A 26271-nucleotide genomic window follows, 5' to 3' on the forward strand; every position below is an offset into this window, starting at 1 on the left:
AGTATGCCCAGCTCTTTCTAGAAAGGCATTGTGGCCACTTATTACAAGGATACATTAAAATAAAACTAATAAAATAGAATCAAACATGGAAAACCAGAGCCAAAGAAGTTAGTAACAAGGACATTAACCCCGAAGACAAATGAAAGTGGCTCAAGTCAATAAGTGGGGTTTGAAGGTCAGACCTTTCTGAAGGTCAGACAGCATGCCAGGTGAAAATAACAGAAGGCTCTGATTAGGCAACCTGTGTGGTCAGTTAACTGCCCAGAAACTCTTTCTCCAGGAAAATCTCATGAAAAGAAGAGGAATATACTTGTCTGAATCTCAAAATGTGGAACATAACAAATCATCACCGACAGTAGGCACAATCTTGGTAGGCACAGGGTGGAAGAAAGGGCGCGGGCTGGCATACATAAGGAGGGATACAGAGCTATGCTCCCTGTGTGATCCTCAGGGAGTCATTTCCCTTCCCTGAGTCTTGATTCCTCCCTTGCAGACATGAAGCCTCATGTTTCTAAGGATTAGCATTCGGTAGCACAGGAGACACTAAGGAGATTGGTCATGCTGATATTTTCACTCTTTGCCCTTGTTAGATACTTACAGTTTGCTTATTTGCCACTGGGTAGAACAGGATTTATGAAAGATGGGCTGCACTGAGGCAAGGGGGCTGGGTGTTTGGAATCATATTCCTTCCTTCCTGCCCCAGCCACATTCACTCTGTGTCTAAAAGATTTGCATAGGGCCAGACTGGAATTTTTAGAGGCCTGGACATTAAAAAGTGCATTGTTTTACCTCAGATACAACCCAGAATAACAATAATACTAAAGGATAAAATAAATGAAAGGGAAGTGAACAATGTTCTCCTTTCTACCATGATGACTCCTTGAAAGCTGTTTTGAGATATCAGATATCAAATACATTCCCCCTCACAAAGGCTCTAATGCTTGTTTGTTTTTTGGTTTGCACGCGCGTGTGTGTGTGTGTGTCTGCTTGTAGACGTATGTTTGTATGTGTGTATATATGTGCACATGCTTCTGTGTGTTTATGTTTGCATGTGTGTGCACATCTGCTTGTGTATGCGTGTGTGTATGTATGCATGTGAGAACATGTTTGTGTGTGTGTATGCATGTATGTGTGTGCCAATCTCCAGAATTGCCTTGGAAGTTACACATGGTTGGTCTGACACTGGGGATAAGACCTGTCCTGTGGGTTGCCTTGAGGAGTGACCAGACTAACATGCTATAAGGAAGTTAGCATAGTGCCCCAGTATGTAGTAAGAATCCAAACACAGCGAGTTCTGTAGGCAACCTCCTTTCCTCTAGCTGGCTATTTCCCCTGGAGGGGGCCTCCTTCATAGCAGCAGGCCTGCTTCCTGTCCACCCCTCTCTCCTGTCTCAGCATAAGAACTCTCTAATCTGAGAGATTAGCTGAGAGGGAGGGGTGGAACTGGGGCTCAGGCCACTCACTTCTTTCACTTCTTTCTTGCTTCTTGCCCTGCCCAGCTACAGGAAGGATATATGCTCTCCACACGGCAGGGTAGAGGTAGGCCCAGGGAGGGGGAGAATGGTGGATGCCCTGCTCTGTCAGTGAGAACTGGAAGAGTCTGCCTGATTGTGGCCAAAACACTGGCAAGTTCACTTGGCTCGTACACCCAAGCCATGCTCCCAATATCAATTTTATCAGTGACATAGGTGATATACTGATTTATAATTCCCTGACTTAGGGATCCAAGGCCATTAGCTTTTGTGCAAATTTTTAAAAGCTCCCCTATCACCACCATCACCATTGAACACAGTCCAATACACATTTGGCTTCAAAAGAAGATGGCACTTCTGTGGGAAGAAAGAGATGCCCGCTTTGCCCAAAACCGGGATCCCAGCTTGATATAGGGAATGAGCACTGCTCCCAGGACAAGGTGCAGTGCCACACCACTCAGCTGTACATAGCAAACCTTTTGGAATCAAAGATATAATTTACTGAACTCTTCAAAATCCTAATCCCAATAGTGCAGATTTCCCTTTAGAATATTATTAGTATTTATACTAAGAAAAAAGGTGGATGTCACAGGCCAAATAGTCCCATGGCTGTGGTAAATGGATAGCACAACAAACATGAAACCTCTCAAGTCAGACCTTTGCTACTAAGCATAAATTCCTAAAATAACAAAACATTATTTTCAGTAAATTCTAATTGCTATTATCAAAATGCATTAACAGACCACACAAAGTCCCAGGTTCCAAGAGAGGGCTGGAGATACTAAGTATGCACTGCAGATGTCCCAACACCATCAGCCAGGGGGTCTGGCATCCGTAGGTCACTTGAACCAGTGACTCACCTCCACAGGTCTCCTGTATTCGCACCACATCACCAATCTGCAGGGAGAGCTGGGGAGCTCCATTGCCCTGGAAGTTGTATATTGCTGTGAAAGAGAAGAGAGGAGCAGCATGGTGAGACCTCTGGATACTGAAAATCACTGAGTTTACCTCATACCCATACAGCCTACATAGGTTAATAAGACCAATACTGAAACCCACTGCCTACCATAGGATTCAATGCAGGCCTAGTTTGGCTGCTAAAGGCCCCCACTCACTAACCGAATCTGACTCCTCTCAGCACAGGTCCTGCACTCCAGTCTGCATGACAAAGAGGCTATTGATATCATCGACCATAGTCTGACCTCTCCCAGCACACCAGGCATGTGCTCTGCACATCTTCTCCTTCCATTCTAACAGCAAACTTATGAGGTATAAACTGTGAACCCATTTTACAGATGGAAAACAGAGGTGCTAAAAAGTTAAACAATTTGGTCAAAGTCTTCAGGTCAGGAAGTGACAGGAAAATCAGTATTTAACTTCCATATTCTCAACCACTATGATGAGCTACTTGCTGCTCCACAGTTACTCCCTCCTTGTGAGAACACCCTAACATTCAAGGGTGCGCCTTGTCTTCCCATTTCTATTATCAGTCCCCAGGGAACAGTAGTTGGCTATAAACATTCAGAGTTCCCCTGTTAGAAGGGGAACTGTCAGAAGCTCTGCTAACCCCTGAGAACACAAGATCATGCCATATCATTGCAGTGCACAGGCCCTGTTCAGTGTCACTTGCTGGGTGGGGACCAGGTCACATTCTCCATCCAGATTAGGGATGTGGCCTACTTTCCAAAGGTTAAATGGAACCATCAGCTTGGGAGGTTTTCAAGAACAGAATAGGGCACAATGCACGTGGTTTTATTTAAGGAAAGACTTTCAGGAGTTTTACTTGAAAGACTCTTAATGAGGAGGACAGTATGATCCTAGAATGTTGTCATCACACATTCACGTAGCAGACATTCAGTAAGTGGGTGTGATGTGTCAGGCACATGCTAAGCACTGATCTTGTTCTTTTGGTGAACACAGAAATAAATATAAGTTTCTAAAATATGAGACATGTGAAAGAGGGAACAACAGGGCCTAGTAGAGTGTTATAAGACACACCAACTTTTGTTGGGGTACTTAGTAAAGGCCTCCCTGAGCTGATACATGAAATATTTGAGCAGGTCAGCTATGGAGACAACAAGGGAGGGGCATTTCAAGAAGAGGGAGCAGTAGGTACAAAGGCCCGCAGAAAGGAAGACACTTGAGATATGTAGAGACCATCAATAGAAACTGCTGTGGATGGAGCATGATAACAGAGAAGAGGATGACAAAAGATGAGGCTGAAGGACCAGGTCATATACAGTCTTGTGATGGATTTGGGATTTATTCCAAGAGAATGGGAATCTGGACGGATGTTATTTATTTATTTGGGCATAGCTTTATTGAGGTATAATGTGCCCATTTAAAGTGTATAATTCAATGATTTATCCACAGAGTTGTGAAAACATCACCATGGTTAATTTCAAAGCAATCTCATCACCTCAGAAATCTCCCCCAACCCCAAGTGGCCACTAATCTACATTCTACCTCTCCAGGTATACTTATTCTGGGCATTTCATACAAATAGAATTATATCATATATGGTCTTTCACTTAGCACAATGTTTTCAAAATTCATCCATGTGGTAGGTATATGAACTCAGTTCACTCCCTCTCCCATTGGTCCTCAGTTGCTTCATATGTCAACAAAACAAAATGCATTCAAAAATTCTTCTTTGGGTGACTTCAGCAGAAATGGCAGAGTAAGGAACTCCAAGTGCCTGTCTTTCTAAAGAAGCAAAGAAAAATCTGACAAAAGCTCCCAGAATCAACTTTATCAGATCTCTGGAAGATAGCCAACAGTTTATAGGAATCAAGCAAATGTTTACTCAAGAAAAAGACAATTGAAACCTGGTAAAGCTGGGATTTTCACGTATTCTTGTCCCTTTCTCTTCTCCCCATCTCAGTGTCAATTTTGAAAATGGTATTCCAAGTCCTTTGTGAGGGTTGCTAGAACCAGAGGGAGCAGAGACGACCTTGTTCCAGGAAACTGTAACTGTTTGTTTTGATCTGTCCGTAGGGCTCCCTAAAGGACTACAGCTATGAGCTTGCCCTTTCTTATTATTTATTATTTATGCTTTGGAGGACCAAGGGAAGAAGAAATGAATTGAGTCGATGGTGAGACTACCAGGAAGACTCAGGATTCCTCTCATTTAGTTCAACCCTCCTTCCACCATGTTTGGTCACATAATTCATCAGCAGAAAGTCTCTATTTGTTTTGGAGACCACTGGGATTAGAGACAGAGAGCAACAGCATTTTCCTGGGCCTTTCCACATGTACTCTGCCTCCTTCCATCCAATCTCCACATATCAGCGAGAGCAATAATCAGAGCAATGAGATTATAAACTCCTCTGTTTAACTAATCAACCTTCCATCTGCTGCCATACATATAAACAAAAGATGGTCTAACCATACAATGGAGTATTCTTTAGTCAAAAAAAAGGAACAAAGTACTGACAGTTGTTACAATATGGATAAGTCTTGCATGTATAACACCCCCATTTACCAAGGGATCTAGAATGCTATGCACAGATCTGGACACATGCTAAGAATGGATGGGTCACCAACTGTGGAAAGAACCAAGATGCTCTTCAATGGATGAATGGATAAGGAAGATGTGGTCTATATATACTATGGCATATTATGCCTCCATCAGAAAGGATGAGTACCCAACTTTTGTATCAACATGGATGTGACTGGAAGAGATTATGCTGAGTGAAATAAGTCAATTATCATATGGCTTTGCTTATTTGTGGAGCATAAGGAATAACATGGAGGATATGGGGAGATGGAGAGGAGAAGGGAGTTGGGGGAAATTGGAGGGGGAGATGAACCATGAGAGACTGTGGATTCTGAAAAACAATCTGAGGGTTTTGGAGGGGCGGAGGCTAAGAAGGTTGGGTGAGCCTGGTGGTGGGTATTATGGAGGGCACGAATTGCATGGAGCACTGAGTATGGTGCATAAACAATGAATTCTGGAACACTGAAAAGAAATTTAAAAAAAAAATCCTACATGTAAGTTTAAATATTTATATAATTTGTACTTTATTGAGAATAAAATATGTTTGTATTTTAATGCTAGAATATATGCAAAGATAAAATTAAGAATAGACTTCCTTCAATTAAATATTTTAGTTTTTAATTAGTTAAAAAAAAAAAAGAAAATGAAGAAAAGAAAGAATCGATGGAAGAAGGTCCTAAACTGTCAACTCTGATTGGCCTTCAAACTCCATGCTGGCAAGAAATGCCAGCTAAGGCAGAGTTGCAAGTTATCTGGCTATATGTTAAAGTTATGACCCTACCCACACATAGAGCCCAGCTAAAAACACCAGATTTTTTTTTTTTTTTAACTACAGGCATTTGGAGGTTTAAGTGACCAGTCTTCACAAAAATGCTTTAGAAAAATCACCAAACAGACAAACTATTACAGCCTATTTTAAGCAGCTACAGCCAGCTCTGGCAAGAAGGAAAATCTGACATCTGAGTTAGAACATTATAATATTCAAGATAATTAGTTTTCAACACAAAAATTATGAGGCTTATTTAAAAAAAAAGAAAAAAACAAGAAAGGACGGTCCATGTATAAGAGAACAAAAAGAAAATAATAGAGATCCCATACAGAAGGATAGACATTAGATTTATGAGGCAAAGACTTTAAATCAATTGTCTTAAATATGCTGAACTAGCTAAAGGAAGCTATGGGCAAAGAACTAAACAAAACCAAAATATTAATGTCTCATAATACAGAGAGTATCATTAAATAGATAGAAACGACAAACTAATAAAACAGAAATTCTGAAGTTAAAAAGTACAATAACAAATGTGAAAAAATGCATTAGAGAGACTCAATAACAGACTTGAACAGACAGAATAAAGAATCAATAACCTTGAAAGTAGGTCAGTTGAGATCAACCAGCCTACAAAACAAAAAGAAAAAAAAAAATAAAGAAAAATGAACAGGACCTAAGTGACCTGTGGGATTATCAAGTATACCAGCTTCACATAAGGGGAGTTCCATAATTAGAGGAAAGAGAGGTAAAGGTACAGAAAGAGTATTTGAAAAAATAATGTTCAGAAAATACCATTTGATGGAAGATATGAATTTACGAGCCCAAAAAGCTCAGTGAGATCCAAACAAAATAAACACAAAGATATCCACACTGAGACATAATTACCAAACTGTCAAAAACCAAAGACAAAGAGAGAATCTTAAAAACAGCAAGAGAGAAGCAACTCATCATGTGCAAAGACTCCTCAATAAAATTAATAAATGATTTCTCTTCAGAAACTACAGAGGCAACAAATTGAGAATTTTAGAGGGGAGCAGGGTGGGGCGATGAGTTAGCCAGTGATGGGTATTAAGGAGGGCACAGATTGCATGGAGCACTGGGTGTTATACACAAACAATGAATCAGGGAACACTACATCAAAAACGAATGATGTAATACATGCCCTCCTTAATACCCACCACTGGCTATTAAGGAGGGCATGTATTACATGGAGCACTGGGTGTGGTGCATAAACAATGAATTTTGGATCACTGAAAAAAAATTAAATTAAAAAAATATGCTCCAAGAATAGACTTTAAAAAAAAGAAAAACTAATGATCTAATCTATGGTGAATAACATAGCACACACACACAAAGGAAATCACAGAGGCTAGAAGGCAGTGCTAAAATTGCTAAAAGGAAAAAATAAAAACAAAAAACCTCAACCTAGCATTCTATTTCTCACAAAATATCTTTCTAAAATGAAGAAGAATTAAGAGATAAACAGAAACAGAGGTCCATTGCTAACAGACAATTGGAAAGACACATGCATAAAACAATAATTATAAATCAAAATAATGGGTATATCATGTATAAAAATGTAATGTGTGACAATAACAATAAAAGAGGAGAAATAGATTTGTACAGAAGCAGAGATTTTGTATACTAGTGAAGCTAAGTTAGTATTAACTCAAAATATATTGTTATTATTGTAAGATGTTAATTGTGAACCCCAGATTAATCCCTAAGAAAATAACAAAAAAAAATTTTTTTTTCTTGAGAGAAAATAAAAGGAATCAAATCAGCAAACTAGGAAAAAAATCAATTAAACATAAAAAAGGACGTAATAAAGAATTGAAGAATAGAAAAACATTAAGATATACAGAAAACAAATAGCAAAATGTTAGCAGTAAATCCTTCTTTATGAGTATTTACATTAAATGTAAATGAATTAAACCATCCTGACAAAAGGCAGAGATTGACAGAAAGAATTATAAAACACCATTACCACTACCAACAAAACCCACCATGATCCAAATATATGTTATCTACAAGAAACTCACTTTAGATCCAAAGACACAAGTTCAAAGTGAAAGAAAAAATGTTCCATGCACATGGTAACAAAAAGAACACTATAGTGTATTAATATTAGACAAAATAGACTTTAAGTCAAAAGTTGTACAGGAGACAAAAAAGGACATTATATATTGGCAAAAAGGTCAGCACACCAAGAACATATAGCAATTATGAACATATGTTCCTAATAACACAGCACCAAAATGTATGAAGCCAACATTGACACAATTACAGGAGAACTAGGCACTTCTACAATAATAATCAGAGACTTCAATATCCCACTATCAATAATGGATAGAACAAGAAGGAATAAAATCAGTAAGAAAACAGAGGTCCCAGGGGCACCTGGGTGTCTCAGTTGGTTGAGTGGCTGCCTTTCGCTCAAGTCATGATCCCAGGGTCCTGGGATCGAGCCCCACATCGGGGTCCCTGCTCAGTGTGGAGCCGGCTTCTCCCTCTCCTTCTACCTGCCAGTCTGTCTACTTGTACTTTCTATCTCTCTGTCAAATAAATAAATAAATAAATAAATAATCTTTTAAAAATTAAAAAAAAAGAAAATAGAGGTCTTGAACCACACTAAAAATAACCAGACCTAACAGACATATACAAAATACTTCATCCTATAGCAGCAGAATGCACATTCAAGTGCATATAAAACATTCCCTAGAACACCCCATATGTTAGGCCACAAAACATATCTCAATACATGAAAAACACTGAAACCATACAAAGTAACTTTTCCAACCACAAAGGAACAAAGCTAGAAACGAGTAACAGAAGTAAAACTGGAAAATTCACAATGTCATATAAAGTAAACATACAGTTTGTTTGTTTGTTTGTTTTCTTAAGTAGGCTCCACATCCAGCATAGCTCAATGCAGTGCCCAAACTCATGACCCTGAGATCAAGACCTGGAGCTGAGATCAAGAGTCAGATGCTTATCTGACTAATCCACCCAGGCACCCTGTAAACAACATACTCTTAAGCAACAAGGGATCAAAGAACTCACAAGGGAAAACAGAAAATATTTTGAGACAAAATGAAAACAACCTACCAAAATGTATGGATGAAAATGAAAGTAGTGACCATAGCATATCAGCGAAGGGGGGCCTTCAAGAAGAAATGAGATCAAAACTGTCCTCAAATATAAACAAGAGGTACTTATAATGTTGCTTCACTGTGTCCCAGAGAAGCATATTCTCAGTTGCCCTTTCATGTTGTCTTTACAACTACTACATGAGGTAGCTACTACCCTGATTTTACAGATGAGCAAAATAAAGTTCAGAGGGTTTGAGTGGCTCACCCAAAATCTCCCCTTACCCTTTTGGTGGTAAGTCACAGAGCCAGGACTCAAACCCAGCCCTATGCCTTACACATTCTCTATACCATTGCCCCTCTCACCCTCCCCAAAACCTAGATGGCAGGTACTCAGGTGTTCACCAGAGCCGGCTTCATTTTTCCATCTTGCCACATTCTCTAAGAGAAAAGGAGGAAGCTTACGGGCTATTTAGTCCAAACATCTATACAAATCAGCCCTTTCACCAAGAGAACAGCTAGTCTTTATAGGTATTCATAATAATGCAAAGTCTCCATCCTGAAAGTTGATAAATCTTGGGAGCCAAGAATCTTTCTGGAGTCAGAAAGATGTGGCTCCTGAGCCCAGTTCTACTCTTTGTTGGCTCTGGCCTCAAACCCAGGGCCATAGCATGTGATATACAGGCTCTGCCTTGTACCAGGCCATGCAGGCAAGAAAGCATTGGAGGCTAGTACCCAACCTGTGACCTACTTGCAAGACCTGCACCTTCTCTGGGTAGGGGAGGGATGTTTTCTTGTACTCCAGACAAAATGACAGTAAGGGTCAGTGGAAACCTTCCTGAGCAGTAACTTCATCTCCCTGAGCCTCATTTTCCTTAACTGTAGAATGGAGGAGATGATAGTCCCTAATTTGTAGGGTCCTTCGGAAGCTCAGCTGAGGTTAAGACACAAAGGGCTTGACTGATGTCTGGCCATAGTAAGTCTTCAATAAACGGTAGTTATTTTTCTCTTTATCAGCATTATAAAAACTCCTAAGGCAAGTTGCTCAGAAGGACTCCTTCAGAGTGCTTCTTTAGGTCACCTTTAAACCTGCCTCCCTGCAGTTGGCAACAAATGACACTGTTGGTTGACACTGAATAAAATTCATCCTTTGTTCAAAAGCAAACCTTGAGAAGGCCCTCAGGGGAATCAAGAATCTCTTTTCCTGAACCAACAGAGAACGTTTCTTCATTCCCTCTACACTTGGCCCAATTTCAAACCCAACCCCCACACAGGCTGCTGACATTTGGACACATTCCAGCTTGCTTGTGCCCTGACTTAGACTCTCCACTCCCTCCTCCCTCCAGCCCCAACAGTCTGGCTAAGAACATGCCTGTCACAAGGCTGGGCAGGGCCAAGGAGGCAGCTGAGGTTTCTAACAGAAGAAAACCATCGATAATATGAGTTGGCCTCCGAAGCACTAGCAAACTAGGTCTGTCCATCTGCTTATTTGTTAAGGTGGGGAAAGACTGTGACTTGTTCCTTGTCTCCTCCCCATCTTTCCTTAGAAATCTCTTCCTTGTTCCACCCAGCTCTTTCGGGGAAGAAAGTTCCAATCAGTCAACTTAAGAAGGTGTCTTAGGCAGATCTTGAAACCTGGTATTCAACATGAAGGTCTATATTAATTCCAAAGATTCACACATTCTGAAAATGAAAGTAACTGATGTCACTGTTTAATTCATAAATGTATTTCTGCCTTTGCATAAGGGCCTCTGTTCTTAAGGCTCCATTTGGGGAAAAGCAGACATTTCTGACAAAGGAAGTGGCTTTGCATACCAGTACCCAATTCTGTTATGTTTTCTAAATGACTAGTAGGAAACTTTGAGCCAGCATGCCACTGTTTGCTAAAGTTCGATTACTTATTTATGATCCTCATGTGAGTTATTTCTGACCAGTGTAAAACAGATCACCTTCTTCCCTCCTCCCTGTAGGCTTAACCACTGTCAACTTCTAAATGAGGGATAAAAGGGGCAGAAAAACATAAGAAGATATAGGATAAAAAATAAGAAAAAAAAATCACTGAGATCATATCCTGCTCCACCCTGCTCATGCTTGCCCAAGGAAGACAGACAGGTGACTGATGGCAGGATTCCAAAAAACAACCGTTCTAGCTTCCCTTTTCATATCAGGTCTCCAGAAACTGGAGAATATCAACACATCCTCCTGAAGGATTTGACCTCTCCCTCTATTAAAATACTATACTCAGGAACGAAGGCAGCAATTGGTTACCTATAAGCCCACTCAGACCAAAATATTTATAGCTGAAAACCAAAGGGATGTTTAAAGTGCTAGGGCCATCTGAGCTCATTAAACCCAATGAGGACACTCATGTTGGAAATCTGGGTTGGCAAGCCAGTGGAAGCAGCTACTTTGAGACAGGGGAAACTTCCAACAAACCTAGAAATAGAATCCACTGATTAGCCACTAATTCTATGTAAACATATTGCCATATACTGCTCATCAGGAACCCAAATTGAGAGAAATAAGAAAAAAGTAAACACACTGTTATAGCACACAATTCACAGAAGCAATTACGGTGGGGTCTCTGTAGCTTGTGCTACGTTAGAAGAGAAGTACAATGTTTCACTTGAACTTATGAAGAAACTGAGACAGGAGGAGGGTAATCTTATCCACCTCATAACTTAGTTACATAGGTCAATCGATAGGTCGATCCAGAAGTCTACCTTCTAAGTACTGTACACACTGCTTGCTACTCCCCCCAAAATGGTAAACACTTATTGGGTATATATTATGTACCAGGCATATATGATTTCAAGAGACATTCGTTTGCACATCTACTGTGTGCTAGTTACTATTCTGGATACTGGAGTGGCAGTGACAGATAAGACAGATACAATCCCTAGCATTCTATGAGTATCACCTCCTTTCATCTTCACAGTGCTCCTCCAAGATAATACCCTCATGTAACATATGAGAAACTCAAAGAGAGATTAAGAAACTTGCCCAAGACCACATGGCTAGAAAGTGGTAAAAAGTGGATTCAAGCCCAGATCAGAGTCCAAAGTCCCTGCTTCCCTTACCAGCTCATTTCTGATGTTATAATTTACTGTGTGTTTGTGTGTATGTATGTATGTATATAGTAGGTGTGTGTGTGTGTATTGAGTATATACTCAGTATCCATATATATGCATATATATGTGTTTGTATATATATATACACACACGTATGTATATATATACACACACACACATAATATATATGGTATGTACACATATACGATACCTGTTCATTTTCTTTTCTAGTGTTTGTAGTTACTTTTCTAGTGTCAGTGTGGGTGAAGACAGTTTGCCTTGTTGACCACTGAATTTCCAGGGCTGAGAACAGTACCAGGCCCACAGTGGAAGTTCAATCAATATTTACTGAGCTTTAATAAATACTTGTACTGGATGAATGTGAAGATGAAGGATAAAATATGCCCCTTCTTCTGGCTAAATGCTTTCTTGAATTTCTTGAGATTACTTCAGGAGATGTTGACACAGCTGGGCTGTCAATTTTGATGGTAGCCATCAGGTGCCCTGTGATCTTTAGGATGGATTCATACCTCATCTGGGGCCCTGCTCTTTGCTGACATGTTTGAAAACAAAAGCTTCAGCAAATAGCAAGTGTTAATAGAGTTTGGACAAGTTGATGCATCTGAGAAACAAAAATAATGGAGAAAAAGAATGCAATTGCCTGAAGCTCACTTCTCTAGTCCCTGAACTGGGCTTTGGAGGGTCTCTCCTCTAGGCGGGGAACTAAACTAGCTTTCAATTTGAGTGAAAGGCACTCACTGAAAATGCATAGTTTACCTGAACTCTGTGGGCAAGGTGTTGACAGGCTTAGCATCAAGGCGACATCCTGATGTTGCATCAGGGAGAACAACAGTGATGACCCAGCAGAAGCTTCCAGCAGTAAGGCTGGAGCTCACATCCACTGCAAGTCAGTAGTGAATAAGGTGGGAGAATCACAACAGAGGTAACTAAGGAAGAGATGCTCCTCCACAGACCAGGAGAAGACAGAGGAATTACAACCTCTACTGAGCCCTTTATATGCACCAGACACTATTCCAAGGGCTTTATCCACCTACGTCATCCTCACCATAATTCTTGGGTACAATTACTGTCACCTCTGTTTTACAGATGAGGAAATTGAGGTAGTGTAAGATTCAGTGAATAGTCCAGGGTGACTTAGCTAGGAAGGAGCCAAACTACATACAACTGTACTGAGTTTTTAGTGAATAAAAGTGACATGTCAGCCAATAAGAGAAAGTTGGAATTGCCATGAGTTCCCTAAAACAGTGATTCTCAACTAAGGACAGTTTTGCCCCCAATGAATATTTACCAATGTCTGGAGACATTTTCAGTTGTCACAATCTGGAGGGGGTGTGGGGGGCAGGTGGGGGTGGAAAGTGAAGGAGCTCCTGGCATCTTGCCAGTAGAGGTCAGTGATGCAGCTAAACAACCTACAATGCACAGAACAGCCCCATAACAAAGAAGTATCTGGCCCCAAATGTCAACAGTGTCAAAGTTGCTAACTACTGCTCTAAAATATCATGGTGGCATTCACTCCTTCCTTTTCAGTGCTGCTATAAGCGCACACATATGCGCTCACACACACGTTCCCTTATGTTCATGCATTCACATGCCAGAGTTGGAAGAGTAGCTTTATGATGAAATCAAGGACTGATTTCTTTAGCCCCTCACCTCCATAATAGGGAGTATCTGGCACTCTGCTGTATCCTGCATGTTAGAAAAGTGAGGTGAGAAGGGGTACCTCCTGCTGTTCTGGAGCTTTTGTGAAATCTAGCTGAACCCACAAGAAACAAGAAACATCTTAAAAATAAAGGGCTCAGGGGGGCACCTGGGTGGCTCAGTGGGTTAACCCTCTGCTTTCGGCTCACATCATGATCTCAGGGTCCTGGGATCGAGTCCCGCATAGGGAATCTCTGCTCAGCAGGGGGCCTGCTTCCCTTCCTCTCTCTCTGCCTGCCTCTCTGCCTACTTGTGATCTCTCTCAGTCAAATAAATAAATAAAATCTTTTAAAAAAAGATTAGCAATTATAATTGGGGTATCAGCAATTATAATTTGAAAAAATAAAAATAAAAATAAAGGGCTCGGCTGTGGGCCACAGCAGCTGTGGACTCTCTGAGGAGAGTGATCAAGAGGGGCTCCATAAAGGAAGTGAGACTGGAAAGAGTCAGGGTACAAGGGGAAGAAATGGAGTGAGAGCCCCTGAAGAAGTGGGTGGAGAAAAAAGTGGTAAAGGCAGGGAGGAGGAAGAGGAAATTAGCTTGATGTAGACACAGTCCCAGTAAGGGACAATTGGACCATGTGAATAGAGTCCCAGTGTACAAACTGTGGGGTTGGGACTGTGGCCAGTTACAGGAGTCCAGATATTTGAGGAAGGATTCAAAAACATCCCAGTTATTTCTGTGCTGTTCTCATAGGACCCAGTCTCCTCATAGGGAAAGGTTATGGTTGAAGACATGAAATCAAGATAGGGCAACTCAGTCCATCTGAATCTTATGAGGCCACCAGAAAGTGAAAAACCTCCAACCCCGTCACCTTCCTATCCCCATCCTCCACCAACTCGTTCATCTACCCACTTATCCAGCCCACTCAACCATCCACCCTCCCTTCCATCCATCCACCCACCCACACATCCATCCATCCAATCAACAATTACTAATTGAGCACCTGCTGCATGCGGGAGAAGAACAAGAGATGTTGTCTTGACATAATGTAGTTTACATTACATGGAAGACCCAAATAATTCAAACATGAGTCTGCATTGTAATATGACAAGGGTGATGGCAGAACTATGGTAACATGAAACAAAAGGTGTACCTATGCCCAACCTGTGAAAAGGGGACATTAGTACTAATAATGGTGTTGTTTGCTGCTTCATGCAAAAAGAAGAAAGAGAGATTAGTACTTGCTTGTAAGCTTCCTGAGTGGAAAGACTATGTGTATGTAAGGACCAGCTCAGGACTATCACTTAGCACAAGCTTACTGAATTTAATTGGTATGAACAGATATTAAAAATAGTTTTCTTGGGACACCTGGGTGGCTCAGTGGATTAAGTCTCTGCCTTCGGCTCAGGTCATGATTTCAGGGTCCTGGGATTAAGCCCCGAATTGGGTTCTCTGCTCAGCAGGGAGCCTGCTTCCCTCTCTTCTCTCTGCCTCCCTCTCTGCCTACTTGTGATCTCTGTCTGTCAAATAAATAAATCAAAAATATATTTTCTTAAAATAGTTTTCTTGGAGAGCCTAGATGGCTCAGTTGGTTGAGTCCACCTCTTGATTTCAGCTCGGGTCGTAATTTCAGGGTCGTGAGGTTGAGCCCCACGTTGGACTCCGCACTCAGTAAAGAGTCTGCTAAGATTCTTGCCATCTCCCCCTGTCCCTCCCCTACTTGTGCACACACACACTCTCTCTCTCAAATAAATAACTAAATCTTTTTTTTTTTTTTTTTAATGGCTTTCTTGGGATGCCTGGGTGACTTGCTCTGTTAAGCATCTGCCTTCAGTTCAGGTCATGATCATAGGGACATGGGATGGAGACCCATGTAAAGCTTTCCATTCACCGGCGAACCTGCTTCTTCCTCTCTCTCTACCCCTACCCCTGATTTGTGCTATCTTTCACTATCTCACTCTCTCAAATAAATAAATAAAATTTAAAAAAAAAAAAAAAACAGTTTTCTTGTTCTTCACAGCTCCCAAAACCAACATTTTACATCTTGGGCAGAATGCCTTAGTTGTGTCTATTGTATTGGTTTACTAAACAATTACTGAGTACATTTATCAGGCCCTTACTTAACTCACATCCATGAATAGGCCTTGATGAAATTGAAATGCAAAACTGCACATGTGTTAATTTGCAAGAAGATAGTTTATAGCTTCCACTGGATTCCCAAGTTGTCCCAGTTTACAATAATGCTTAATTTCTCTAATGTTCTTCTGCTAGTGCCTTAAGGCTGGTAGACTCAAACTTGACCCCAAAACACAGCCCTGCCCTCAGACAATGTGCTGTCCAATGGGAGAGATGACATGTGGTTACGTAACTAAAAGACAAGGTGCAAAACCAGTCTCCGATAAAACAGAAGACATACCTCCAGGATTGAATTGTAAGAAAACCGTCTGAAAAACCATAAGAGACTCTTAATCTCACAAAACAAACTGAGGGTTGCTGGAAGGGAGGGGCGTGGGAGGGATGGGGTGGCTGGTTGATGGACATTGGGGAAGGTATGTGCTATGTTGAATGCTGTGAATTGTGTAAGACTGATCATTCACAGACCCATACCCTTGAAGCAAATAATGCATTACATGTTAATAAAAAAATAAAAATCTAAATAAATAAATAAGAAAAGAAAACTATCTGAAAATTGTTATATTTCAGTGAGACCTTGAAGGTCTTGGCTCCCCAATTTCCTCATATGTGAAAGGATGATAAAAGTAGTACACACCTCTCAGTGTGCTTAAATATGGTACCACAAGTGCTCTGCAAATGTACCATGCTGGAAAAAAGTGAGGCAATGTATTATTTATGACAATGCAGATGAGAACTCAAATCAAGTATTTAATGAAGTCCCGTATGCAATTCTGTATTTCCAGCTGCTCACACCAAAAACCTTGGAGTCGCTCCTGATTCCTCTCTTTCTCTCATACCCAATTCTAATCCATGAAGAAAATCCCATTTGTTCCACCAACAACACACACATTCAGAATCGAAGCGCATCTCTCCTCCTCCACTGCTATCTCCCTGGTGTGGGCCACCACCATCTCCTGCCAGGGCCATTATAGTAGTTGTCTAACTGGCCTCCTTGCTTCCACATTTAATTACCCTCTATCCATCATAAAAGAGAATAATCTTTTAAAAAAGAAGATTCTGCCATTCTGCTGAAAACCCTAAAATGCCCCACCCCCTCCCATTTAGAGTCAAAGCTCTGGTCATTTTGTGTACCAGACACTATGCACTACAACCTCCCCTCAGACAATTCATTTCCTACACTTCTACCCTTTTGCTTACTCTCTCCAGCAGTCACAAGGACTCCCACACATTAGAGAGGCTTCCTTTTCAGGACCTTTGCATTGGCTGTTTATTCTATCCAGAACATTCTTTTCTGATACAACCCCGAACTACCACCACCAGTAAGGCAAGCAGCACAATCCTACTTCCCCAGGCAAACCCTCTGGGTTCAGCTGGCACAATATATGTCCTTTTGCTGCAACCCAACATGCTGATCATGGTGTCTCAGGCCTGGAACTGTCACTGCTCAATCCAGTCTGACAAATGCCTGCTCAGCGTCTGCTCTGTTCAGAATTTGTGTTAGATCCTGGGCCATTTATGCAAGTCACAGTGTCCACCTAGGTCTCCTTCTATTATCCTAGTGTAGGCTTGGACCCAAGGGCTTGCATGTTGTCAGAGGACCTCTAACTGTCCTGAAGTAATGTCTAGGGAGGGACCATTATCAGTCCTATCCTCTTCTAGCCCCAGCTACTGCGACTGTAACTTTAAACCAATACAGAGGCTGACAGTGACCTAGTGAGGTCACAGGGGCAAGGGACGACTTTCTCCAAGGAGAACTAAAAACCAAATAAGACCTAAGAAGGTTACAAACTCAGCCTGAACTCACATGAATTAAATGAAGTAGGAAGAAAGGAGAAAGTGCCTATTAAAGGGAACATTTATAGTGTCCCTACCCAGACTCCTTTGGAGTCAGATGGTGATAAGCATTATCGTTTCCCATTCATAGAACACTTGCTGCAGAACACAGACTGTGGCACCCACGTGTAACGGACTACTAAGTTAAAGGTTTGTAAACTTTAACAACAAACAAACATCAGTCCAAAGGTCCAGAAATTGGAATATTCTGGTGACTACATTGTCTGTCTCAACATACAGCAGCAATAGAAGGATGCTGATCTTGGGAAAAAGCAGAACTTAGTAAACACAGTCTGTTAGGGCTCATTCAAATACAAACATTAAGGTTGGGAACAAGATGGCCACTAACGGTAAGGATCTTGTAAGCCTAGGGATTAGGACAAATCTCCTTATGTGGACTCAAAGAGCCAGCCCCACAGCCACTTCTAAACAATGCCAAATTACTGAAGCATTAGAAAGTGGGAGGCCAGGCAGTTAAGAATTAGTAGGATGGAATCAGGTTTCCAGTAGTGTTTGTTTGTTTCACCTGACTAATTTCTGGAGACCCGTCAAAAGATATAGTTGACCTCCATAGCAAAGATACATGTACTAAGATCCCTCCAAGTGTTTCCTTTGGAATTCTTCCCCCATTGCTCCTCAGAGGCCTTCCCAGACCATCTAATTTAAGAGCCCTCCCTCCAATATTCTCAATCATGGGACAAATTTTTATTACAATGGCACATCTCATAACATAATTATATGCTTACTGATTCATCTACAAAGTCCTTTTATGTCTTCCCCCATTAGACTATCAGCTCCGACAGTGTGGGAATCATATTGGCCTACTTCCAGTAATTTTAGTGTCTAGCATAGTGCCTGGCACATAGAAAATGCCCAAGAAATATTTAACAAATAAATGAATAATGAATGAGTAAATGAATTAAATGAGTCAACAAGTTAGTGAGTGAACAATGCTCTCTCTCCTTCCTCCTTGATTATTACCTCGGGCTCTAAAAGCAGTATAACTGCCCCCTCTGTAGTAGAGTTCTTCCCTGAGTGTATTTGGGATGCGTGTTTTACTCATGCTTCCTACTCAAAGGCTCCACCCCGCCCCCATGGCTCCTGCTAGATGAGTAGCAAGCCACATGTTCCCAAGCCGTAACCACAGTGTATTGGACCAGTCAGGAGCAGCCCCTTGATCAGAGTGGAACTCACTCCTACGTTGGCAAAGGCCTCTGATCTAAGTGGACTTTCTTGAAAATGTGAGTCAGTCCATTCAGACCTCTCTCTCAGAATTGAATAAATAAATGCCGAGAGAAGAAGATTTGGTGGATGCTTAAACTGCAAAGTCATGCAGAGTGGGGGTGGGTGGCACGCTGGGACCACCATGGGACCATGGTGTTATCAGAATATCAAAGTTATAAAGGAGTGATAGAATTAGAAGGAGTTGGTAAGGAGAGCAAGGAGAGCAACACTGATGTGTTAAGAGAATCTGGGTTGCCATGAGAAGGAAAGCAGGGCCACCTTTATTCAGGCCCTTCTGGAGGTCTGCCTTTCGGGTTTCCTGGATTTCTGTTTGATTTCACCTGATCCTTAAAATACATCACTCGCCTCTTCACACACACATATGCAACACACACCTTTTAACTGAACCATTTTGAAAGGACTTTTTTTTCATTTCAGTAAAAGTTTGTGCTGCAAGAGACTCAAGTGTCCATGGCCCACTCCAGATCTGTCCATTTTGGGGCAGACCAGTTCTGTCCAGGGTCCTGCACTACAACAGCACCACCTGCATTCCTCAACGTGGAGTGGTCTCAGTTTCATCTTCATTCCCCAGTCAACGTGTGGAAAAGACACTTTCTCTACTTTTTTTTTAAAGATTTTATTTATTTATTTGACAGAGAGAACTCACAAGTAGATGGAGAGGCAGGCAGAGAGAGAGAGAGAGAGGGAAGCAGGCTCCCTGCCGAGCAGAGAGCCCGATGCGGGACTCGATCCCAGGACCCTGAGATCATGACCTGATCCGAAGGCAGCGGCTTAACCCACTGAGCCACCCAGGCGCCCCGACACTTTCTCTACTTTTGCAGAGACTAGTATGGTTTGCATTGTAGCCCTCGCACAAAAGAGGTGTTAGAGTCCTAAGCCCTAGTACATCAGTGTGAGATCTTATTTGGGGATGCAATCTTTACAGATGTAACCAAGTGAAAATGATGTCACCAGGGTGGAACCTAAACCAAGAAGACTGATGTCCTTATTTAAAAGGGAAAATTTGGAGAAAGACATATATACTGGAAGAACACCTTGTGAAGATGGAAGTAAAGAGGGTTTATAAGCCAACGTGCACCAAAGATTACCAGAAACCCACCAAAAGCTAGGGAGGGTCACAGAACAGATTCTCCCTCGCAGCTCTTAGAAAGAACCACCAGTACTCCCCATACACAGTTACACAGATGTACACAATCCTAAGCAGAGACACCTGCATAGAGAAGAGGTTTCTCAACTTCACTGAAGCTCCTCTACAAATCCTTCCTGGCAGGCTCAGCTTCAGGGTAACTGAACCTTTTTTCTATCCTCACTCTGTCTCGGAAGCCTGGCCTTGAAGCTTTCTTGTACAGCCCTTAAATATCATACCACAGACCATGCGTCATCCATTAGGGACTCAACTATTGCCCCCATCTAGAGCCTAAATTCATATGTCAAAATCCCAATCCTCAGTATCTCAGAATATAAACATATTTGGAGATCAGGTGTTTAGTGTGATTAAATTAAATGAATCTGTTAGGGTAAGGCCCAAATCCAATATGACTGGCATCCTTATAAAGGGAAGAGACACCAGGAATGAGCATGTACAGAGATGACCCTGTGAGGACAAAGCAATGAGAAGGCAGCTGTCTGTAAACCAAGGCCTCAGAATGAAACCAACTTACTGGTACCTTGGTCTTAGGCTTCCAGACTCCAGAACTACACAAAAATAAATTCCTATTGTTTAGGCCACACAGCCTGTGGCACTTTCTTATGGCAAACTAATACATCATCCCAAGTATCCTTCTTCCCCTCCTTCCTTAGGAATGGCACTCCTAATTTTCAGCTGGGTGCATGGCTGCCTACATAATGGACTACATTTCCTACCTACCCTTGCTAGGTTCCTTCATGTGATTAGGTTTTAGCCAACAGGTTACAAGAGGAAGTGTTAAGATGACCTTCAGGAAAGTGTCCTTAAAGAGAAAGGTCATGCCCTTCTTGTTCCCTTCATCCCTCTTGCTGGTTGGAGGGGGGATCTGACAGCTGGAGACTGAGCAATCAGCTCAGTTCAGGAGGCAGAAGCCTCATGCCAAGGAAGCAGTGTGGGAGACAATGAATTGTTCTACCATCTTTTCATGGACCATTTCTGGGCTTTCTGTTTGAGAGAGAAATAAGCTTCTAGTTTGGTTAAGCCACTGTTTTGGAGGTATTCCATCACTCATCACACTTATTCCTAACTGACACTGTAACTTATTCCTCCTACCTCCTCCTTTCCTGCTCTCCCTTCTCTCCTCCAAGGTGGAAACTCTCATCATTGAGACTCAGAGGATTAAGATAGTAAAGGCCAAAGGTAATGTTAACTGTAAGTGGACTCTTGCAGGGCAGTCAAGAGACAGGAAGATTTTACCTACTTCTGTTCTTATACCTCTGTGTTCAATCCCTGCCCTTCTTATAATTAATTATATTAAATTCTTATAGGTGACATGCCCGCTCTAAAATTCCACTGTGCACTGAATTAAGTCCAAGCTTACAAGGTTGGCTCAAAGCCCTTCACAATCTGGATGCACTCTACCTCTCCAAAGTTTTGTATTGTTTTGTTTTCATTACAAACATCTACTAAAACCAAAGCAGAATATTTATTGTTTGACCCAAATGCCACATACATTCCAACATCCTAAATTTTTCGAAGATGTCCCCCTCTCCTGGATTCTCTCCTTGTGTGGTACCAAAGACCCGGGATCTGATGATAATTGAATCTAAGACCAAGCCCAAGTACTTCTAAATTATGTGAACTCTGGGTCTTGGTTTCTTCATCCGTAAAATGAAAATAATGCCTCATAGAGATATTCTGGAGCCAAAGATGTTGCATGATAATGGGTCTTATAAACCACAAAACACTACACTCTTTGAAGGCATAAGTGTCCTGAATCTTGTATTCGGGGGCATTGTCCTGTGTTTCATTTAGCTCTGCAACTATTAAGTAACCCCTGGACCTTAGTCACTAACTTTCATTGAGCCAACCACATTACTAAGTGCTTTTCATACATTACCCCATTCAATCCTTACAACAGTCTCACAAGATGCACATTATCCTTATTACCCCCACTTTATTGATGAGGAAACAGGCCCAGGTTTGAAATCAGTTCTGACTTCACAACCCAAGCTTCCAACCTTACAAATATCTCCTCGAAGGCAGTCTGTGCCTATTCTTACTTCATAGTCATGCTGTTTTTCCCCACTTCTGGAACTCTCTGTAATTCTAATGGATCACATGTTAATATTCCATTAAGGAAGGAAAAATAATCTGACGAGGTATATATATGAAGGTCACCTGGGGCTGCCCACAAGATAAGAAGATGACAAAGAAGCCAGTGATTCTGGTGAAGAAGCGGTCTCGTGTAAAGCCAGCCCATGAGACAAACAGACAGACATAAGCATTCCTTGAGAATTAAGCCAGAAGAAGGCTGGCTGATGCCACCAGCACTAATGAGGAAACCAAATAGGAAAGCAAAGCACAGGTTCTCCTTGTGTGTTTAGGCCTGGCTGGGACTCTGAAGATACTCCGAGAACCCCCTAATCCTTTATATGTTTCTCTCTTCTTCCAAGCCCCCATATTCATTATCTCAAATGCTTTTCATAAAAGAACACTTTAAAATAGAAAAATTTAAGACCTAGATTTACATTGAGAAGACCAGATGACAGACCTGTCTGCAAATAGTGATGGTGCCGAGCTAAAGGCCAGCTCCTTACTCTTAGGTCCCTGTTCTTTCTGTCCCATGAATCCAGACCCCCATATCATCATAACCTAATCTTTGTCTTTCCATCTACCCAGGGCCTTACAAAGAGTCCAGCATTCAGATGCAGAGAAAAGAGACTCCCTTTGAGAAGCAGACACCTTCCAAGTGCTCTCTGGATCCCTAGATGGTCATCAACCTTCTGACCCCCCATGAAATAGAATTTTCACAAGTAGGCATGAAAAATGTCAGCTATACCATCATCAAGAAGACTTCAGGCCTAGTGTCTAACAAAGTTCCCAATCCCTGACCACCTAAATAGGATTTCCTTTGCTAGGGAAAGTGGGAACCCTACTCCATCTTGTAACTCTGTCCCATCCTGTGATGTCGTGTCCTCAACTAAACCCCCATGCAGAGGGCAAAGTCTAAGAATAATAACTGGTAACATCTAGTGAGTGAGGATTGCTTTGTGTAATTGTCATTCTAAGCACTTTATGTGGATGAATTCCTTTACATCTATAACAACCCTGGGAAGCAGGTGCTATTATTATCCCCATTATACAGATAAAGAAACTGAGCCCTAGATAGAGTAAGTATCTTGTCTAGGTCACAGAGCTGGAAAGTATTAGAAACTATAATCCAAGAACAGGCAGTTTGTCACCAGAGCCCACGATCTTCACATCATAGCACAGGGCCTTTACAGCAGGAATGCACTATAGCCCCTCAGATGAAGGGTAGAACTCTCCCCCCCCCCCATTTGCTGCTCTACTTACCCTGAATCAATACTGTCTCCTGTCTGCCACCCAGCCTCCCTCCACACTGGCTTCAGCACAAATCTGTTCATGTCTCTTCTCTGTTCAGAACCCCTACTGCCTAGAGCTGAGCAAGTGAAGAGATAAATGTTGAACTCTCTGGGGCAGTGTTTCTCCAACAGCAGCCTTGGGACTCCTTGTATCTATCTAATCTCTCTCTCCCTCACTCTCTCTCTCTTTCTCTCTGTCTCACTGACTTGGGGCTTATTCAATGCTCATCTTTGAGGGTGGCATCTTGTATCTGCCTATGTAGGAAATCATACAGTGGTTTTCAAATTTACACTTGTGTTTGAAAACCACAGTGAGTTTACAGAAGCTGCACCACGGGTGCCACTTAGTAGAAAGAGTCCCAGTACCTGAAGTCTCCCTTCCCCCAGCCACCACTTCCGCCCTGAGCTTGAGGCAGAGGCTTCTGGGAGCTTAGATGGCTGAAGCTGATGAAGCGGGCTTCTTGGATATCCCCAGATAACCCAGCAGGAGCCTTTCTCCCCAGAGCTTCTCAAGGGCTGAGTGAAGGACCCTGTCTTCCAGCCCCACTCCCTAAACCTATACAGCCCTCTGGACCCTCCACCAAATCAGGGATCATCTGACCCAGAAGAAACAGGCAGGAGAAGCAGGCAGATAGGTGTCACTTTGGACAGGGGTGGAGGAAGGCATGCTGGGCCAGGCAAGAGGAGAGGGCAGATGTTCCTTCTCTGAGGTCATCTCTCTATGTAGGGCAATGAAGTCTACCCCCTGAAACATTGGGACTGGGGCACACAAAGCCACCCTGAACTGGACCCCATGTAGGGGTTGCAGAAGCATTGTGGAGAGACAACAGTCTGTGTCCCATGGGCAAAGTCGACTGGGCAGGGTGCCCATGTTCCTCTCCCCCTGCCTCCTCTTCTCCACTCAGCTGGCCCTAAAGCAAGCTGAGGAAGTCACTGAGCCCGGGACGCTGGGTCAGCCCTCCCTGCCTGTGCCCACACGGCTGGCTGCCGCAGCATCTTCCAACACACGGTTCTCAGGCCACCTGCCTTTCCCTCATGCCCAGACCTACCCACACCGTGTCGCTCCTTGTCAGTTTTACGCCAGGGGGCCATGGCTGGGCCACTGGAGCTGCGGGTGCCTCACGTCGTCCTGTGGGGAAGCAGCCAGGGGGTGGCTAGGCGCTCCGCCGGGCCCCACTTCCTTCCTCTTTTCAAACTCCCTCTCAGGGCCCGCCCTCCTCTCCCCAAGGCGCTCTGCACCTCCTCCACCAGGCCCACTGGGCTGGGGCACATTAGAAACCTAGTGACTGGAAAGCCAGGAGACCCCAGCAAAGCTTGGGGGCCATCACCAGCTTGATCTCCCCCAGGCAAGTGTGGAGAGACCAGGTAGGTACTTAGCGCCACCCAGGCCACCACCACAAGTGCAGGAAGTTGCCAGATAACAGCCTAGTGACTGAACAGAACTCCCTCCCAAGGCTCCCTAACATGAGCTTTGATATCTTATGTGAATGTAAATCCATATTTATTTATTTATTATTTATACTTATTTATAAATCCATATTTATCAGCCATGACAGTAGAGTAGGACAAACTATCTCTTTTTTTGTAAGATTTGGTTTTCTCATCTGTAAAATGGGATACTAGTATGTACTTCATATGATTATTGTGAGGATTAGAAGAGATTATGGACACAGCAAGTGACACATAGCAGTTCAATATACATGTACAGAGAATGTGATTTGTGGTTTTTATACTATTGGTGTCACAGACCCATTTGAAAACCTGGTAAAAGCCCAGAAAGTACTTCTGAAAGTACACAAGCATGGGATTTACCAACAATGCCAGGAGGTAAGGGTGCTCTGAGAGCCTGCAACAGCACCCCCGGGAAAAGAGTCCTAGAATTTGACTAATGAAGGCATTTCTCAGAAAAATCTCATTTTTGCTCTGGAAACAGATGCTATCAGGAAAAAAAAAAAAGTCTCTTTGACTCACAGTGATAAGACAGAATTGAAGTCTTCCTGAATTTTCTTTATTCATAACTCTCACTACCTCTTTCTACCTTATAGTAGAGAATCAACAAGATAGATTAGGCAATGTCACAGCTGATGGACAGCTATGGCAAACATTATCTTCATATTATCTAAAGTTATTTCCTTTTCTGTTTCCTAATAGTACAAATAAGGTAGTACCTATTGTAGTGAGCAGTTGAATCAGTCAGGATTCCCCTGGAGAAGCAGAACCAGTAGGAAAGGTATGGATACATGAAGAAATATATTTCCAGAAAGTGGCTTATGTGAATGTGGGGCTGAGTAGGAACATCCCAAATCCACAAGGCAGGCCATTAGGAAATGCAGTCTAGACATTCTCAGGAGGAGCTGAAGCTACTGTCCACATAGTTTGAATTTCTTCTTTTTCAAAGAAGGTTCATTTAAGGCCTTTCAACTGATTGGATCAGACATACTCAGACTATTGAATCTCCACTTAAAGTTAGCTGATTGTTGATGTTAATTACATCTACAAAATGCATCCATGGCCATACCAAGATTGGTGCTTTATTGAATAATTAAGTCTGTAGTCTCACCAAATCAACTCATAAAACTAATGATCTTAGCAGTATTACAAATCAGATTATACATCATAGTTGGTGAATTTCTTCTGTAAACGATAAGCTAGTAAATATTTCAGTCTTTGTAGGCCAATAGGCAAAATCAAGGATATTATGTCGATACTTACATAAAAAGATACAAAATATCTATCTTACATAAAAAGATAGATACATAAAAAAGAGAGATAGAATAATTTTTATTGATAAAATGCAAAATTTGATATTGATAACTGAGTATATTATTTTGTGATTAGGTCTAGTAATGAGAAAAATAAATTTTGGGGGGTAAGAAGCAAGATGGCAGAGGAATAAGAGACCTAAATTTTGTCTGGTCTCAGGAATTCAGCTAGATAGTTATCTAACCATTCTGAACACATACAAACTCAACAGGAGATAGAA

General features: G+C 42.0%; 1 protein-coding gene across 2 annotated transcripts in view; it reads right to left on the reverse strand.

The window, feature by feature from the left end:
- The window catches only part of DOCK2 (dedicator of cytokinesis 2), a 411048-nt gene extending 386397 nt beyond the window's left edge, over positions 1 to 24651 (reverse strand). The window contains exons 1-2 of one of the 2 annotated variants that reach the window (XM_082726146.1): positions 24338 to 24651; positions 2333 to 2416 (exon numbers count right to left, since the gene is read on the reverse strand). In XM_082726146.1, coding sequence (XP_082582272.1) covers positions 2333 to 2416; positions 24338 to 24380 — 127 coding nt within the window. In that variant the 5' untranslated portion in view covers positions 24381 to 24651. The remainder of the gene's footprint in view (positions 1 to 2332; positions 2417 to 24337) is intronic. The other variant, XM_082726145.1, reaches the window with a different exon arrangement.
- Between the last annotated feature and the right edge of the window lie 1620 nt (positions 24652 to 26271).

This window comes from Mustela nivalis (genome assembly GCF_964662115.1).
Source record: "Mustela nivalis genome assembly, chromosome: 3".
Classification (NCBI taxonomy): Eukaryota; Metazoa; Chordata; class Mammalia; order Carnivora; family Mustelidae; genus Mustela; species Mustela nivalis.